General features: G+C 43.8%; 1 protein-coding gene across 5 annotated transcripts; it reads left to right on the forward strand.

Moving 5' to 3' along the window:
* The first annotated feature begins 982 nt into the window (after positions 1-982).
* On the forward strand, positions 983-18,727 carry cluha (clustered mitochondria (cluA/CLU1) homolog a). Of its 5 annotated transcripts, XM_046388943.1 has the most exons (28): positions 983-1,088; positions 1,177-1,371; positions 7,769-7,962; positions 8,122-8,293; positions 8,490-8,633; positions 8,760-8,887; positions 9,045-9,199; positions 9,805-9,930; positions 10,455-10,602; positions 10,691-10,783; positions 10,949-11,383; positions 11,811-12,070; positions 12,152-12,564; positions 13,483-13,584; positions 13,777-13,877; positions 13,974-14,126; positions 14,212-14,274; positions 14,361-14,605; positions 14,728-14,815; positions 14,905-15,058; positions 15,203-15,342; positions 15,442-15,522; positions 15,619-15,744; positions 15,846-15,967; positions 16,058-16,151; positions 16,240-16,374; positions 16,473-16,546; positions 16,778-18,727. In XM_046388943.1, exons 2-28 carry the CDS (start codon positions 1,236-1,238, stop codon positions 16,902-16,904), a joined length of 4,209 nt encoding a protein of 1,402 aa, XP_046244899.1. In that variant the 5' UTR covers positions 983-1,088; positions 1,177-1,235; the 3' UTR covers positions 16,905-18,727. The 5 variants fall into 5 exon arrangements, with proteins under 5 accessions (XP_046244899.1, XP_046244898.1, XP_046244901.1 ...); XM_046388942.1 differs by having other exon boundaries at positions 1,015-1,371; XM_046388945.1 differs by having other exon boundaries at positions 1,019-1,371; positions 14,731-14,815.
* The last annotated feature ends 483 nt before the right edge of the window (positions 18,728-19,210 follow it).

The following is a 19,210-nucleotide window of genomic DNA, read 5'->3' on the forward strand; positions in this document are numbered from 1 at the left end:
GAGTTGGATCAATTATGTCAATTATGTTTTTTTAAATCACCTCTGATGTAAGAGGAGCCTAAGGTTCATGTGGTTGAAGTCTATAATATCAACAAAAAAAAATGTTACATGGCAGAAAAATGATACCAAAATGATTTCATTGATATTTTTCCATATATTATTCTTGTTCGTGAATTAATCTACAACAATTCAGTGTGTTATTTACTTATTAATGCCGTTTGACAACAGACCACATGATTACTGCAACCTGAGAGGGCCTTAACAGGACTCCTTAACACTCTGTTGTTGCCAAGCTCACCGGGACAAGCAAAGACACTTTATCCTATCCACATACACTTTCATTCACTCCACACCATGCCTCTCTTTACCTTGTACCCTGTCTGACTACTTACACTTTCAGAACCAGTGTAGATAAATATCCCTAGGAGGCCTACAGCCTGCTTTTACTGCTCCCACTCACTTCAGATGAAATCTCTCTTATCCTTTATCTCAGGCAGTATTAAATATCACAAAGAACTTAAAGTGAGTCCCTTTTAATTATCTGATCTTGAGGCCTTGAATACAGCCCCTTGTATTATGATTTTACGTGGCATATTCCTGACTGATCATATTACTGCACTGAGAAAATAGAGCTAGTTAGTATAGCAGCACAGTAATACCAGCAGAGCTCCTGTTAGCCACGTCTATACATCCATAATTTGGACAAACAGGAGCTGCGTGCAGGCCACGTCCATATCACTGAGCTGCTATCACAGATGGAGGTGGGGGGGGGGGCTGGCAGGAGCTGATCACACTGGGGTCCAACTATCAAGTTCATGAAATTATGAAATTTCCAGTCGTTTTTCCACACATCCACCGCTGCCATCTCCATTATCAAAAATAATATTAATCAAAGAGGTGTTTGTTTGTTCTTTTTCGTTTATTTTTGTTTTTTTTTAGCGATTTGTCGTACGCGGCTTTCCGTAGCTCCACGCGTAGTGGGTGGGGAAGTGCAACGCAAAGGCAAAGAGGTCAAGAGGAGGGGAGGAGAAAACCACGTGTGATCCCCACCATGTACAGCTCTGTCCTTCCTCAGTAGACTTGTTTTTGTAAGCTTGTACCCTTCGCATGTAACCAGTTAGCCTGCGTTAGCCGGAGAAGCAGAAGTTGGGTTTTTTTTTTGTATTTCTTTTACAGACTCACAATATTCAAGCAAAGCTGCTGGGGGCTTTCTGTTGCCACACTGACTGCCGACCATGGTGAGCAAGACAGATGACATCCCGGCGTCAGTGCCTAACTGTAATCCGGTTGATCTTGCGGATGAAGCAGGGGATGGAGCCCAGGACAACAAGGAGCCCAGCAAGACAAGTCTGAAGGATACCTGCGGATGCGGTGAGAGTCGGCAGCAGAATGACTGATTCATATCTGCTGTTATAAAACCTAGCCTATTTAATAAATACACTGATTACACTTATTGCGTATACGTGCAGTACTAGTACAGCTACTTATAGCCAGCATCCCTGTGCGTTGAATGTTTTCAGTTTTGTTTATTTAAAGCTTTGTTGTCTTTGTCTCTGCATCGCATCCACTAAAGCTGGTGACATTTGCTTTCATGCTTTGCTATGTGACTTAAAAGTCCTCAAATTCAAGGTGGTGGTCTGTGGGGTTTACACCCCTCCTCCTCCTGCTCCATACCATCTCCTTGGTAGCCTGTCCAAGTTTAGAGAGTCCAGCTAGCAGCTACTGCTAATTAGTTGGCTGGTGTTAACGTCGGGACACGTCTTGACTCATCTGAGCTATTCGGCAAGCTAGCAACCTCCTCAGGATCACATCCAATTTTACGTCATTGTGCCATAGCTATTAGCATGCGACTCAGTCCAACCTGACAGTCCAAGCAAACAAGGCTAACCCCAAAAGCCGGTATGCTAACATTAGCTTCCCCATTGAGCATGAAGCCCCTTAGCTCTCTGGCTAATGAGCTAACTAGCAAGCAACCGTACTTGTCACTGTGGAGATTTCTTGGCCTAAATACGAGCATAGGGGTTGTAAACGGATATTTTCATGCGAAACATAACCCGGATATCTAGTATATGATTTGTTTTTAACACTTTGCTGCAGTCAGTGCTGCGGTGACTCGGATTAACGCACATGTTCGGTAACAGCATGTCAGAGGAATGAACTGAAGGTCACCTTCAGTGGAGCTGCACACTGCTCACGTGAACACAGGGAGGTTTGAACACATGGGGTGATTTTATCTTCGTGATAAATGCCCCAACAAGCTGGTGAAATATGCATTACCTAGTTTACTGATTTCAAAGCTTGCACAAAAGAGCTGTCTGTTGGATGAGGCGCCCAGCGGTCGGTGATCACACTCTTAAGTGTCCCCCTCCTCCCCGCCGCTAGAGATGAGATCGAGTGTCCCATCTCGACCGGGAAGCGGAAACTGGTTGTCGTGGAAAAAGTCATGATGGTGCGTGCACAGCGAGAGGGAAGGTTACGCTAATAATACATGAACAGTCGTGTAAGCTGGTGAGTATACTGTCAGGTAAAAGAAGTACTGGCGGCTCGCAGCGGAGTGTTGCATTTGGTGGAAGATTAAACAGAAACGTGGACTGTCAGCCGGTGAAGTTAACGTTACACAACTTGTAGAGCACCAGCAGTCCCCGCTGCAGCCTGTCTGTGCGTGTGTCACATGTGGGACCTTGAATTGTCTCTGTCTGTGTCATTTCATTGGAAAACAAAGGCGAGAGTGACTTACCTGTCAGGGGAATGAGCTTGTGCTGCCTCGACGAGTAACTGCTGTGCTTTTTGCATGTCAATGCGTCTGCTTATTTGGCTGAATGGTGACTTATTGCATATGATGTCCACTCATTCAGTCCTTCCACAAGCCCACTTAGAGCAACGGATGTTTCATGTTAGAGTTGAAACCAACAGTGGATAGATCGATTATTCAATCAGTAGAACAATCGTAAGCGTGTGCTCATAAGCTCTCTAGTTCCAGTTTCTCAATTGTGATGACTTACTGCTTTTCTTTGTCTTAGATGGTTATAATCATAATATGTTTATTCTTAAAGTGTTGGTCGGACAATCAGAGCATCCTGACAGGCATTCCACGGCCCAAATGGTTAATATATTGGCCGAGAATTGATATTGAGAATGATTATTAGCTGCATCCTTACTTGTGGCCTGCCATAAAACTGTCTGTCATGCCAGATGGACAGTGACCCACCCATATCTGATATGAAGGCCGATGCTAGACCGTCAGTCCAAAGTTGCAACAGTTCATATTAACAGCACATAGTAGAGCAGCCACATCGAGGTGAGGGTCACTGTTAGGGGCTTTAAGGGACTGTGGTTAATCTCAGAAGTCACTGACATGATGGCACTTTTCTTCTTTTGGTCAGATACCTGTCAGTCAGCAGTATAAATTAAAGTAAAGCCACTATTCTATCATCTATGGCAGTGTTCCTACCATGTTCAGCCTTGAGGCCATTAATATAAAAGAGCATCTTCACGCCGCTCTTGTTAGACATTTTCCTTTAAATACTTTATGCCTGACTGGAATAAATTGTGCCGAACTTTACAAGAAAAAAAGCAAACACAGTTTTATGTGGAAGAATTTTGTTTTTTTCTTTTTTAAGTTATCATCTCCTGTCTTATCATTCAGTCTTAAATATGTGTTTCACAAGTTCCCGGAGCCCATGATGCAATCTTTAAGTTTCTCGTTTTGTTTGATCAGCAGTTGAAAACTCAGAGATAACTAATTGACAGTGATATTGGATGCCTTCATATACTCAGTCAATCTGTTATCAGCATTGTTGATTTTACTAGCAGATGTATGTATAAACAATCTGCAGATAGCCTTGCTTGCTCTCACTTCACTTTATTTAGAGTTGAGGAATGTTGTTATTGTCATTCACTGAGTATTTAGTGATTCATTTATTAAGTCGATCTCCAGCAGGCCTTGTATTCAGTCTTTGTTGCTATGAAATCCCATAGCTGCCGCATGACTCAGAGTCTGTCTGTCCACCAGGAGGTTGCCACCGTGTGGTGCAGCAAACATGATTACAGACTGACCTTGTATGTTGTTGTTTTTATTTTTATTTTTTTTTTATTTCAGGGTTGTCTGGGTGGTTAATGTTGCCATGGCAGCAGCCAGGGTCCCCATGTCAAGGACCTCTAGTGGATGGATGGCTGGCTGCTGGATTTGTTATTTTGTTGTCATCAAGAGAAGTGGGTTGAGGTAACAAACTAAAGAAAAGCTTTATTTCCAAGTATGACCTCATCCGGATGAAGATCATGTGAATTGTCACTATGAGCTGGCAGTTTGATTCGGAGAAAAGTTTAGTGGGTCACTTACTGTATAAACTTTGCTTGCTGTAGTGTTTCATTGTGACTGGTGTTTGCCTCTCTGTCTTTATCTGGTTGGTGTCCTTGTTTCATTTGATTTTTTACCTTCACCTCGTGCCCTGGAGGCATCTGTCCAGCCACAAGTGTGTGATTTTGATGCAGGGTTATAATAGTCTTCTCCCCAGTGTTTAACCATTGTGGTTGAAAGAGCCTCTCAGATCAGACAATACGACGTGCGAAGCGGAGCTAACCTATCATGGCGATGGAAGTGGATAGTTAGAAATAACGTCTTTATAAATGAATGTAGAATGAAAAACGTGATGTAATTTTTTATATGCAGAGAAATTCTTATATCTCATGATAAAGAGAATATATGTGTCATACTGAGGGAGATGCTACTTACGTTATAGGCGAAACTCAGTTGATTCATTATTTATTGATTGATAAATAGATAACCTGGTGATGTCTGTTTTCAGCTAAGTGAGCTGAACACCTAAAATACTTGTGATACTTACTCACAATGATTGAACAATCAGGTAAATCCAAGATTGCCATGAAAGAATCTCAGCATTTCCCACATCAGCCCAATGCAACTGGATATCGCAGCCGTAATCACCTCAGTAATGTATCTGTCTTCCCATGGTGTTATCAGCGTGTTGCTTATTGTCATGTTTGCTTTCAGGAAGTCAGAGTGTCTTTAATAGATCATCCCTAATATCCCTTAATGAAAATGCCAACTAGAAACATCAGATTTTGGACAATCTTCACAGACCTCTCCCATCAGATAAGATTAAACTGCTGTGTCATCCTGACGTTCACAACCACAATCACATAATTATGTATCACCACCATATCTCATTTCAACAGGAAGTGCATCAAAGAACAGCTCGGTGCCTCTTTATTTCTGCTTTCTTCCTTTTAAACTAATGGCAGACATGTGATTTGTCCTTTTTACTGTTAAGCTGCAGCCTCTCCAGTCCCTCATGGGCTTCCATTACTGTGGGGTCAGTTTTGCAACACAAAAGCTGCTGGATTGCCTCAACAATCTTAGTAATTCTGGCACTTTTCACTCTTGCCTTTCTGATGTGATGAATGCTACGAGCTAAAAGCTTAGCTTATTTTATGTTAAGCACCACTTCCACACTATGTTCCTTCATAACTGAGCCATAAAAAAACTTAAGGGAGTTAAAGGAATGGTTGGGCATTAAATCACAAAGTCCCAAAAGATCCCCTAACTATGACAACTGTATGTCTATCAAAGTGGCTATAATTGATATTTTAATATAAAAATATGAAGACAGTTTGAGAGGGGGTGCTCATGGTGATGAACCTACAGAGACTTGTCAACTGGATCCGCTCAACGTTATGGACTTTTATAGTGAATTTAACCTCATTGTTCAGCTGTCTGGTTCCAACTTTGCTGTTTTGCTTCACTCTCATCATCATAGCGCTGTTTTTAACCCACTGCAGGAAGCTGCTTTCAGTGGAAAAGACCCAAAAATCCACTATAGGCCACCTGCTCATGACCAACCAACAGACACACACAGTTAGCAGCTAGCTGGTGTACATGGAGGAGCCTTTAGCAGCTTAAAAGCCAGATATTTCCCTCAGGGGCCGATAGACCCCGAAACAGAGCTCCGAAAGAGTGAAATATCGTACTTGTTATGGCCAGGTGTCCAGAAACGTATAAATGATAATGTTGCTGTGAAACTGCATTATTAACTTGCGTGTCTGCTTTGAAGCTGTTGTGTTGTTCAGAGCGTGTTGGTTCGTCCTCTCTCCCGTTCTTCCTCCCCAGCCCTCCACCATTTCAGCGCGTTCCTTCCCACCCAGGGTCGTGGTCCAGTTATGAGGTTCCACCCCTCCCTTTGGCCCCCTTTCTTCAGTAACCCTCTCGTGGTTTACCCTTGACAGTGAGCAAGGACACGCTGGCTGGCTGACAGCGGTTGTGTCCCAGTGAGAGAAAACAGGTGTCCAACGTCCACATACTCTGTCCTCCTCCTCTGAATTAAAGTACCAGGGAGCCTCATTTTTATTCATGCCATTTTCTTCTCACTTTACTGTTGCTTATTTTAGCAAAGGTGGGAAATGCAATGCATACCATGCTTCTCTTGGTCCCTCATTCATTTGCTCATAGTTTTCATGTCATTTTGAGAGATTGACTGTCCATAATAGGACAGCTGGTCGGTGGTTACTCGCTAACTTGAGGGTGTTGTTTTTGCCACAGTCAGCCATGCTAGTGACCGATTGTGAAAGCTGAAATCTTTTGTAATCAATCCCTCAGGTCTCCCCAGCTAATATCTCTCCAATGTTGCAACAGTTTTGATTTCACCAGGTTGGGATTGGAAATTGGTACATTCTGTGTAGATCAGCTGATAAGAATGACTGGTTACTTATTCTTTAATGTCCTGATGCAATCATTAGTGATCTGTGGTTTATATTTTCAACCATTTGGAAGAGTTTGTTTTGACAGCTTGTCCAGTTGATGATTGCTGAAAGTTAAGTCTAGAGAGTGTGTGTGTGTGTTGAATTCTTTTATATTTGAATTACGCCATAACGAGACACTAACATGCTGTAGCAGCGCTTTGTCAGCTCTATTCGCCCATTCATAAATATTTCATGAGGTTACTGATAAGGTCATCCTGCCTCTGGGTTGGTGTGCTTTGTTTGTGACCTGGCTGCCTGGCAGCGACTCTGTGTTTTCATTTGGTAGAAAACAGTCTGGTGTTTTTTGTTGTCAGGATAACCTGCCTTGCATGTCTTATTGTCTAAAGGTGGTGTTCCCTGCTGACTGTTGAATTGGAGTGAACAGACCTGTTTTTCCACAAGACATCTAATAATTGTTAAAGATAATTGTGGTGTAGTTCTTTTCTTGTGCTGTGGCTTGAATGATTTTAACTGCTTCTTTAAAAAAAGACTATTTGTATGATTTCGCGTTCTTCAGTTTAATGCAACATGTGACTGGCCTGTGACCACAGCAGCTACAACCCCTACAGTCTGTGGAGTGGTGACCTATTTGATGGCACTGGCAGTTCAGTTTGCCAAGTAACGTTATTTAACGTATCAAAGCATCGATTCGACAACATGATATCCACTTTTGATAGTACTGAAAGAACCAAAGCTATCAAAATACAGATCTCAGATGTCTAACATAAACAGATGTTAGCTTTATTAAAATTACTGTACCAACACCACGTGCAGGTTGTTAATGGAAAAAATGTTGTGTTTTTTTTGTGATCAGGAATTTTTTTTTGTTGTATATCAGAAGAGTTTTTTATGCTAGCATTGTATGGAAGTTCACAATTCTGGTATCGTGACAACCTTATATACTCCGAATACTCCGTTGGAATTGGTATCACTTTAAGTGCACTGCTGTTGGTACTGCTCTAATTTTCATTAAACAACACCCAGCTGATGACCCCTGTCTGTCTCATTGCAGGGCACAGTGCGGATACAGCCATGGTGAATGGTGACGGGGCTCACAGCCACACGGAGGAGGCAGAGTCAAAGCAGGATGGGAACGGTGAGACGGACGGAGGGGAGGAGTCTAACGAACAGGAAGTGATAGTGATCCAGGATACTGGTTTCACCGTCAAGATCCAGGCACCTGGAACAGAGCCATTTGACTTGCAGGTAAGGAATGTGTGTTTACAAAAAAACTTGTAAGCAGTTTTTTCCATCAAGCTAGAAAAGGTAGTTCAGCTGACTCAAAGCAGATGATGGATCTCGAGGTGCAAATATTGCTATACTTACCTACATCATGTCGTCTCCCTCCCTCCCCGTCTACGTCAGGTATCTCCCCAGGAAATGGTACAGGAGATCCACCAGGTGTTGATGGACCGCGAGGACACCTGCCACCGCACATGCTTCTCCCTGCAGCTGGATGGAAACGTGCTGGACAACTTTGCTGAGCTCAAGTCCATCGAGGGCCTGCAGGAGGGCTCGCAGCTCAAAGTGGTGGAAGGTGAGATTCAGAGACTTGGGTCTGTCTCACTCTTGTGATACAGCGAGGAAAAAAAAAAAAGTGACATATTGGAGCTTATTTATTTTGGCTAGGTATGTAAAGCACTTGTATCTGTTTAAGAGACAGTAATCACAGTCTTTGTGATTGTTAATGGTCAAACCACCCACTGCTCCGTATTTGTTTGTCTCTTCTCCAGAGCCGTACACAGTGCGCGAGGCCCGCATCCATGTTCGTCACATCAGAGACCTCCTGAAAAGTTTAGACCCTTCGGACGCCTACAACGGAGTGGACTGCAACTCCCTCTCCTTCCTCAGCATCTTCACTGACGGAGACCTCGGAGGTGCGTCGCCGTGTCAGCCTTTACTGTGCCGCCACGTTCAACCATTTTAAATAGCGCCTTCATACACAAACGCAGCGACATGCTGGTGGAGCGCAGACTTTCACCTTGCTTTGTTTTAATTTGCAGATAGTGGTAAGCGGAAGAAAAAGGGCACCGAGCTGGAGCAGATCGACTGCACCCCCCCAGAGCACATTCTGCCAGGCAGCAAAGAGCGCCCGCTGGTCCCCCTCCAGCCACAGAACAAGGACTGGAAGGTGAGAAGCAGTGCGGCCTCGGACCAAGGATCACTTTTGAAAAATGGATAGAAATGGCATTTGCAAACAGTTTATAGAGAAAGTGAACTGTGTTCAGGTAAAAGGCTGCATTTTGTAATTCTTCCCTTTGGCTTATTTGTTTTAACACACCCAACAGCCTATGCAGTGTCTGAAGGTCCTGACGATGAGCGGCTGGAACCCTCCGCCTGGAAACAGGAAGATGCACGGTGACCTCATGTACCTGTACATTGTGACTGTGGAGGAGCGCCACGTCAGCGTCACTGCCTCTACACGCGGCTTCTACCTCAACCAGTCAGTGAACGTCACAACCTTGTGTCTCTCGTTATCGCTCCATGTTTTCACCGCAGTAGGCTCTCATTAAGCTTGATGGTCGTTATCATTATCATTGCTCTGTAGCGTCTTCACCTTTCAACACATTATGAAGTGGCAGCACATAAACCATGATTACCTGATCAGAAGTGCAAGTGGTGCTCCTGTGAGTGCAAACATTTTAAATATGACAGACATCCTTTTAGTTGTACTTCTTTAAATGCAGGATGGAGATCCAAGCACAAGCAAAAGTGTATTAATGGTGTTGGGATCCTAATTTTACATCTGTTTTGGATTCTGGCAAGGATTTATTTCTTTAACAGTCAAAATAATGAGGTCTAATTGGATTTCTTTGGAAAGATGTTGTGGTGTATGGAGAAGGGTTTCTGTTTGTAACTATTTGATCACAGCCCGTCCTAAGTTCCTCTTATGCTTTAGTGTTTTGTTATTTCATCTGTTGGAGAGACTTGGCAGAGGTACCTCCCTACAGAGAAACCACGTCGCCTTCCTCTTCAGTGACATAAATATACAGTATGTTGTTACCAAAGACAAATGATTAAAATAAAATGTGTGTCTGTCTTTTGTAGATCAACTACCTACACCTTCAATCCTAAGCCAGCCAATCCCAGCTTTCTGAGCCATTCACTGGTGGAGCTGCTGAGCCAGATCAGCCCTGCCTTCAAGAAAAACTTCACTGCCCTGCAAAAGAAAAGGTGAAAACATGTCTTTGCCTTCAGTTTAGTAGAGCTGTTTTGCTCCCTGCTGTGGTCACTTTCCCTTCATACTGAATGATGTCATTGTCTGTCTGTGTGTGTGTGTGTGAGAGAGAGAGTGAGTGAACAATTCAAAGCAGCAAAGTCAATGCTCATCTGCAGTGGCAGGATGAAAACTTTTCTTTTCTAATCCCTCAGTATCTCCCAGCTGATGAGAAGAGCGTTTGTGGCTCTTCTCATCCACTCTATACTGCTGAAAAGTTTCTTTACTGTTACTACATTTCTCTTTGAGGTACTTCCTCTCTGCAGTCATTCTGAAGCTCATTCTTTGTTTAACCTGGCAAGACTGTCTTACACAGTCAAGATGTGGCCAGGATGCAGGAGGTTTAAGTCTTGTAGCAAACAAATAAACCAAAATATGATACACATGTAGATGTGGTCATTCATCTTCAAACTTTAACTACCTGAGATGTAAAAGAAAAAAGATCATGTTTTTCATCTTTTGTGCTGTGTTTGTGCTGCAGGGTCCAGAGACACCCGTTTGAGAGGATAGCTACGCCTTTCCAGGTGTACAGCTGGACGGCTCCGCAGGTAGACCACGCAATGGACTGTGTTCGAGCTGAGGACGCCTACACCTCTCGCCTGGGTTATGAGGAGCACATACCTGGACAGGTGAGCACAGAGCAGCACATCAGGCACATGAATAATGTTACATGTTTCCAGTACTGACAAGTCTTATTTTCTGCTCATTTTCCTTCAGACCAGAGATTGGAACGAGGAGCTGCAGACCACCAGAGAGCTGCCCCGGAAGAACCTGCCTGAACGGCTGCTGAGGGAGAGGGCCATATTCAAGGTACTGTCTTCATCTCGTCTTGTCTTTTCTTCCCCATTGTGTGAAACAGATTATAGCAATTTAAAACAGATGAGATTAGATCAGCTGTCAAGTACAGAATCTGCTGTTACGCAATCAGCAATGAAGACCGGGCGATGCAAAGTCTCTTTTTAAATTCTCCTGCAGGTCCACAGTGACTTTGCCGCAGCTGCCACTCGAGGTGCCATGGCAGTCATCGATGGCAACGTGATGGCCATCAACCCCGGTGAGGAAACACGTATGCAGATGTTCATCTGGAACAACATATTCTTTAGCCTGGGCTTCGATGTACGGGATCACTATCGCGAGCTGGGTGGAGACGCCGCCGCCCATGCCGCACCTACCAATGACTTGAACGGAGTACGGGCATACGGGGCGGTAGACGTGGAGGGTCTGTACACTCTGGGGACGGTAGTGGTGGACTACAGAGGCTACCGTGTCACCGCTCAGTCCATCATCCCTGGTATCCTGGAGCGTGAACAAGAGCAGAGTGTCATCTACGGCTCCATTGACTTTGGAAAGACTGTTGTCTCTCACAACAAATACCTGGAGCTGCTCGAGAAAACCAGCAGGCCACTCAAGGTCGGTAACATGACTTGTCGTCTCTACTCAGATGATCATTAACGTGTGGGCATAGCTTTCGTGTTAAATAACACTCTATATTTTTCTTATTGTCAATAAATCCCGTGTAAGGGCCAAAACCAATGATAAATTGATCCCATTAATGTGTATTTCCTGTGTAGCCGAAGCCTGATGTAGCCCATAACTCTAACCCCCATTATTATCCCAAAACTATTTAAAACACATCAGTGAGTCACACCAGAACACTTGGTTACAGAATACACTCGTGAGTCATTCCCACTGACATATCATACTGCATTAAATAATCACTAGGACTGTTATTATTGAGTTGTTAATAACAGTGATTAAAACTATTACCTTAGGCTACATTCCTATTCTTTGTCTGTTCAGCAAGTTAATTTTGCCACATTCTGGGTGTAAATGTCAGGTCCAGCGACACAGCGTGCTGAACGAGAAAAATGACACAGTGGAGCTGTGCTCTTCTGTGGAGTGTAAGGGTATCATCGGAAACGATGGCCGTCACTATATTCTGGACCTCCTTCGTACGTTCCCTCCTGACCTCAACTTCCTGCCTGTGGATGGAGAGGAGCTGCCTCCAGAAAGTCAGCGTCAAGGCTTCCCCCGCCAGCATCGCCACCGCCTGGCTTGTCTACGCCAAGAGCTCATCGAGGCCTTCGTTGAGCACAGGTATGCCCTGACATGCGATATGCTTTCATCGTCAGGAGAGTTTCTTCATGTGTTTAACTCTCATTCTGTTCCCACCCCCAGATATCTTCTCTTCATGAAGATGGCAGCATTACAGCTCATGCAACAGAAAGCTAACAAGGACTCTAAGACTGACACACCTGCCATCACAGAAACCTCTGAAACAACCACAGAAAATAATGCTGACACAACCCAGACACAGACCACTGCATCAGATTCTCCCAGTGCAACGGAGCTCTCCACGGACAGCACAAGCCAGACAGATGGCAACATGTCTGCTCCTTCACAGGAAGCGACTGACAGGGAAGAAAACTCCTCGAAGCCTGCCACAAATGGGCCTCTAGACCTTACAGCCACACAGAATGGGGAATGCAAGAGCCCACTCGAGGGTAAGGAGCTTGAGGAAAGTATTCCAGGATTAGCTCAGGCCAAAGAGCTGGCGGAGACCTTAGTTGCCGAAGATGGATCTTGTATTGGTATGTTCAAATATACCCCAAAACAAAAGGTCAGGACGATGCAGGGGCAGCCACTCTGGTGGATAATGGCATAGAAAAAGTAGCACTTATCACAGAAGTGATATTAAACCAAAAATATGTTGTCTTAGTGAAGCTAATGTTAGAGAAAGTGTGTGTGTGTTTGTGTGTCTGTATGTCTGTAGCTTTTAGAGTATTACAATATCAGGCAGAGCACTAAAGTATCCAGTAGTGGCTTTAAGTGGCTTCTCTCTACCAGGCTAGCTGCCCCTGCTCAGTCCTCAGCCTGCAGTGTCGACTGAGTCGCTTACTGTCCCCGTCTTTGGTGCCTTTGCTGTGGGATTCGACCCAATAAAGTGACTAATCAGTTGCTGTGGCCATTAATCCCATTGTGATTTGGTATGCAGAATTAATCTTGTGTTGAACGATTTGTGTGATGCTCAATTGATCCTAAATCAAACAGAAATCTGCTTGACGAACAGAGAGACCTGATCTGTTGTGTTGGTAGTCGTGTGACTGACTGAGGCCATGTCTACGTTAAGCTTATCAAATCACTTTTTGTTGCGACTGAAGTTGCCCGGAAAAATAAACTCCGTTATAAGATCAGTGGTTCTATCTGTATCGTGTGATCGGCTGTATTGGCTGAATGACTGTCCTATAGTGATACTACCTGTATTAATGTGCACGGTCACAAAAAATAAATAAGTGATGGCACAGAGAGTTGGAGTTGACAGAAAATTGGCTTGTTTATGTCACTGAGTTACTGTGATTGAGTGGCTCTGTCCTCCCCATGCAAACCAAAAAGAATAGCTCAGTTTGTGGGCGGCTTAACGTGGACGTGGTTTACGGTGTCATTTTTTTGGATATGTTGACGTAATGTGTCTGTGACCATTACTTTTAACTGATCCTAATCGCAAACAGATCCCAAAAGCCGAGAGGTGGTCCTCAATGCCTGCAAGGCTGTCGGTTCCATCAGCAACACGTCTTTCGACATTCGCTTCAACCCGGACATTTTCTCCCCAGGTATGGAAATATTCGGATCTTCTTCTTATGCATCAAACATGAAAACGAAGCATAAAACATTCCCTTTTTAGACCACTAATTGTAGACATTTTTAGTACATTTGGCTCCATATTATTATGGAGTGAAAAGCCAGGATGAGTGAGGAGAACATAAGCACAGAAGTGACTGTGTGTTTGTGTGTTGTTGAACCAGGAGTACGGTTCCCTGAAGACAGCGCAGATGACATCCAGAAGCAGAAGCAGCTTCTCAAAGATGCTGCAGCCTTCCTGGTGTCCTGTCAGATCCCGTCACTGGTCAGTGATACTCCCACAGGTTCAGGTCATGTAGCGGTTGAATTTTCAGCTTGTGCATTTTGAGTTTAAAGCCGTGTGTGTGTGTTTTATGACCAGGTTAAAGACTGTTTGGACCACAGTGCGCTGCCTATGGATGGAGCCACACTGACTGAGGCCTTGCACCAGAGAGGCATCAATGTTCGTTATTTGGGCTCTGTTCTGGAATTTGTGGATAAAACCCCCGCCAAAGCCCAGCTGGAACACTTCTATGTGAGTCCTGAGTCCAACCACCACAGCCACGTACTTTTTCTCCTCGTGTTTTGTCATTCTAATATTTCCTTTTTGCGTACCTTAGAGAATAGGAATCAGTGAGCTGATCACCAGATGTGCAAAACATATTTTCAAGACGTACCTCCAGGTTGGTAACATTCAACATCCTCTGGCTTCTTTTAACGACAAACCTACATTTACTTTCATTGATGGTTAAAAATGTTTGTTGTGCAGGGTGTGGAGTTGTCTGCCCTCTCTGCTGCTGTAAGCCATTTCCTAAACTGCTTCCTGAGCTCCTTCCCTGACGCTGTCGCTCACCTGCCCCCCGACGAACTGGTGTCACGCCGCAAAAGCCGCAAGCGTCGCAACAGGGTCCCCGGCAGTGGTGACAACACGGCGTGGGCCAGCCTGACGCCTAGCGAATTGTGGAAGAACATCGCGTCTGAGGCTCAGAGCTATTATCACTTCACCATACAGTGGTGAGTGTCCCATCTGTGAATATCAGAGACATGTTGAAGCTCTCTTTTTATGCTCGTAATGTAAACTTACATGTTGTGTGTTTATTGGTGATAAACATCTCGTTTTGAAATGGTTTCTCGAGCAGCGACAGTGTGGACCAGGTTGTGGAGAAATACGGACTCCAGAAAATCACTCTGCTCAGAGAAATTTCCATCAAAACTGGCATCCAGGTAAGACTCATTTAATCAGTAGTGACCCTCCTTTCTTTTTTAGCCAGTGACCTTAATGATGTTACCTCTTCTTTTCACTTGCCTTGTAGATCCTGATAAAGGAGTATAACTTTGACAGCCGCCACAAGCCTGCCTTCACAGAGGAGGACATCCTGAATATTTTCCCTGTGGTGAAGCACGTGAACCCCAAAGCATCAGATGCCTTCCACTTCTTCCAGAGTGGACAGGCTAAAGTGCAACAAGGTAAGACATGTTTCGCCAACAATTCCTGAACATGTAAATAATTTGGAATCAAAAATCATAACTCTTTAGAAGTCTGTATTGATGTAGCAAGCTACACAAATCAGGTGATTTGATTATCTTGTGGCCCTTCCTTTTTATTTCCAGGTTTTCTGAAGGAGGGTTGCGAGCTGATTAACGAGGCTCTAAACCTCTTCAACAATGTGTATGGAGCCATGCACGTAGAGATCTGTGCCTGCCTGCGCCTGCTGGCACGCCTTAATTACATTATGGGAGACCACCCTGAGGTAGGCACAAATATGGCAACTCCTACTTTGTCAGCAACTTTTATACAAGCGTCCTATTGATTTTATGTCACTGAATGAGATTTGTGTATTTACCTGCAGGCTCTCAGCAACCAGCAAAAGGCTGTTCTGATGAGTGAGAGAGTCCTCGGCATTGAGCACCCCAACACAATTCAAGAATATGTAAGTTATCACACTAAACGTAGAAAGTATTTTGCTGATGCTTGAGAGGTAAAATGTCTCTCTCTAACCTATGCGTGTGCTTCGTTCTCCTCTCAGATGCACTTGGCTCTGTACTGCTTCGCCAACGGGCAGCTGTCGACTGCCCTGAAGCTGCTTTATCGCGCCCGTTACCTCATGTTGTTGGTTTGCGGGGAGGACCACCCAGAGATGGCGTTGCTAGACGTAAGTGCATTCTTAACTTGAGAACTGATGGTAATTCAAGTCTTTGGTAAAAACTTTGGTGTACAGTGCTGCTGACTGCTTTCTTGGCTCTCCCGTCACAGAGTAACATTGGGCTGGTGCTGCATGGAGTGATGGAGTATGATTTATCACTGAGATTCCTTGAGAATGCCTTGACCATCAACACAAAGTACCACGGAGCCCGGTCTCTCAAAGTGGCCCTTAGGTGGGGAGAGCCTCATCATCCATTAGCATTTAGTAAGTGCAATACTGACATGATGACTCATGTTGTGTTTGCCTTATTTTTTTTTCCTAGTCATCATTTAGTCGCGAGGGTTTATGAGAGCAAGGCTGAATTCCGCTCTGCACTACAGCACGAGAAGGAGGGTTACACCATTTACAAGAATCAGGTGAGTCCTGCAGGACTTTGGGGAACTGATGCACTTTTCATCATCACTTGTAATGAAGTGGTATCATAAATATGTTTTCTCTTCCCAGATGGGTGAAGCACATGAGAAGACCAAAGAGAGCTCAGAGTACCTGAAATATCTCACCCAACAGGCTGTAGCTCTGCAGAGAACCATGAATGAGATCTACAAGAACGGCTCCAACGCCAGCATCATGCCCCTAAAGGTGATCGCTCTGAGTCAAGACATTTTGTCGTTCTTCCATCTGTTTCATCTCCACCATTTGGCACTGATGCTATGTCTTTATTTCCTCCTGTTCAACAGTTCACCGCTCCCAGCATGGCCAGTGTCCTGGAGCAGCTCAACATTATCAATGGCATCATCTTTATACCACTCAGGTAACGTGAGAAACGTAATTCCTTGAACACCTGCAGGGGCACAATGGAAATTTGACTTCACACGTAGGCGTAACATCATTAAGTGTCACATGGCCTAAAATACTGTGCTGTGAATCCACACTACCCACACTACATGTGGTACTCGGCATATATATATAAATATATATATAATCTTTATAGATCCTTTTTTTATTTTTTAATTTATTCTTTTTTTTTATATTTCCCTTCCAGCCAAAAGGATCTGGAGAACCTGAAGGCAGAGGTGCAGAGGCGGCAACAGCTGCAGGAGCTCGGAAAGAGTGAGGAGCCCATTGAGGACAGCCCACTGGAACTAGAAGACAAAATTCCCATTGATTAACATGTGAAAGCCTTCACCGCAGCTACTTTCTGCTCTTGGGGCATGGGGAAAGGCCCTGACACAACAGCCATGTCAGTAAACCAGTGGACCTGAGAACCGAACAATCAGCATTGAAATAAACATCGGGAGGGGATGGGTGAGGGCAATCCAGACAACAAAACCATATGAACTGTAGGACAAAAAAAAAAAATACAGGACGAGTCATTTCCTACAGGGTAGGAAAGGAGGGAGGAGAGAGTACAGATGAGATAGAATCAATGTAATGTGCAATCTGAAAAAAAAATCCCCGGCCCAAGAACCTGCTGATGAAGGCGTTAGCTGCTTAGATATATGATTGCATTTGACAGAGTGATTGCAGCTGGGGGAGGGAGACCAGTGATGACCATGACTTTGTATACTGGAGCCTTATCCACTCTACCATACTCCTCCCCCTCAAATAATACTTCTTCTCGGCTCAAACTTCCAACAGCACTGTTAGCCCAGGACCATATTTGGCCCCGCCATTCCCTAAAGAGCCTCGAAGACCCCATGGGCATGTAGCCCCCCCCCACCCACCCCTGCCACCACCAACGGTGCTCTAAATGATACTGCACCTACCCTGTCCTAGAACTCAGGGGCACTTTCTACTGTGCACTAAGACCAGAATATTGGCACTAAATTTGATTTGTCAAGTGGGGGTTTCAGAATGTAAAATCCCTACTTAGTGGCTTCTTTAAGCCAGTTTGCAGCAGTCACCTATCATTCTTCCATGGCTCCCTAAGGTTAATTAATGTAATTGTTCTATCATTTGTATGTACAACATCCCAGGTGGGTGCCTGCTGTGTCTCATAGTTCCTGCTTCTCCAGGCAAGCAAACAATACAGTGACATGTTAGTGAGCGTTCGTCCGGTTTAATTTCATTTGCTGGAATTCTTTTTTTTTTTTTTTTTCTTTCCTTGAATAAATAAAATGAATTTTTGTAAAAGTGCACAGGAGAATTAAGAAGGTATTTTAGGCCTGGTGATCATCAGTTAATTTAAGCCATGTCTGTTTTATAGAAAATGTATAGAAGTGGAAAAAGATGTATAAATCTATCAGATTTAGACAGGTATTTGATTGATGTTAATGGTAAAAAAATGCAGATTTGAAACGTCCATCTTAAGCAGTAGATTTATCTATCTATATACTAGCTGTGTTCAATCTTCTATTTTTACACATTGAAAGAATATGTGCATGTATGTTTGTATGTGTGTCAGTGTGTGTGTCTTTGTGTAGTACAACAGAAAATCTGTTGGCCAGGGCTGTCGCTGCTTTCCCTGCTGCATAGTTTGAATAGAGGCTAAGCGATCATTGGCTTTCTAAATGCTTTATTTTTCTACTCATAGTAAACCTGTTGGATGGCTGATGCCTCTTTTCTTAAAACATTCATGGCTACCAATGTTGTACATCTGTGAATGAATTGGTACTGACATGAACCTCCTTTCACCATTGGACAGGTGCTCAACATTGGCAGTAGTGACTGATATATTGTTGCTGGGTGGTTTGTTTGTTTTTCTTTTTTCATTACTGGGTCATCTTTTTCATACATAACTGAGAACAAAAGCCAGCCACGAGTGTCTGTTCATTGAGCGGTTTTTGTAGTGCACTTTCTCGTGCTGTTTGGATGTGTGATCATGTTCACAGCACAACCAAAAGTGGACAAAAGAAGGGCTGCCTCAGTGTGATGTACCAAAAAAAAAAAAAAGACTGTTTGCGCTTGTATACATGCAATGTATCCCTCCCATGGCAATTTGTTACTTAATTTTTGCCGTGTCAAATGTATGTGATTAAAGCAATAGAAAGATGGTGCTGGAACTGATTGTTTTTCGAAAATGCAGTTTTCGCTTGGCACAGGACGTAAAAGATGGACTTCTTATTGTACTGGCTGAGTTACCTGAAAATAGGGGAGCTGTATGGAAAAACAAAATGTTGGTCTCTTTTGGTTGAGTGAATCAGTCGTTGTGGTGAATGTCCTGATTGTGCTCCTAAAACATGATGTCACCACATCAACAGCAGAGCACGGTGTGTATTGTGCCTATTACTTATGCTTCTGAATGGAACCAGGGTGATGAGAGGTAATACCTTTACAATTCATGAAGGTGAAATATGCTTCTTTATTTTGTTTTCTGGGTTTCTTTTATCTTTTCCCCCTTGTTTCTTTATTCCCCTGCTCAACAGTGATACCAACAGTGTCCATAAGGTGGCACAATAAGTTCTGTCTCATTGTGAAGGACATACACTGACATAAATGTCAGAAGCTCTGGCAGTGCAAGTGCACACAAACACAT

The sequence above is a fragment of the Scatophagus argus genome, chromosome 5 (assembly GCF_020382885.2).
Source record: "Scatophagus argus isolate fScaArg1 chromosome 5, fScaArg1.pri, whole genome shotgun sequence".
NCBI lineage: Eukaryota > Metazoa > Chordata > Actinopteri > Scatophagidae > Scatophagus > Scatophagus argus.

What these genes read in the sequence shown, in the direction of transcription:
- cluha (XM_046388943.1), top strand. Translation starts at nt 1,236, where the DNA reads ATGGTGAGCAAGACAGATGACATCCCGGCGTCAGTGCCTAACTGTAAT. An exon ending in GAAGGATACCTGCGGATGCG is followed by an intron (nt 1,372 to 7,768) that starts GTGAGAGTCGGC and finishes GTCTCATTGCAG; the next exon opens with GGCACAGTGCGGATACAGCC. An exon ending in ACACCATTTACAAGAATCAG is followed by an intron (nt 16,152 to 16,239) that starts GTGAGTCCTGCA and finishes TTCTCTTCCCAG; the next exon opens with ATGGGTGAAGCACATGAGAA.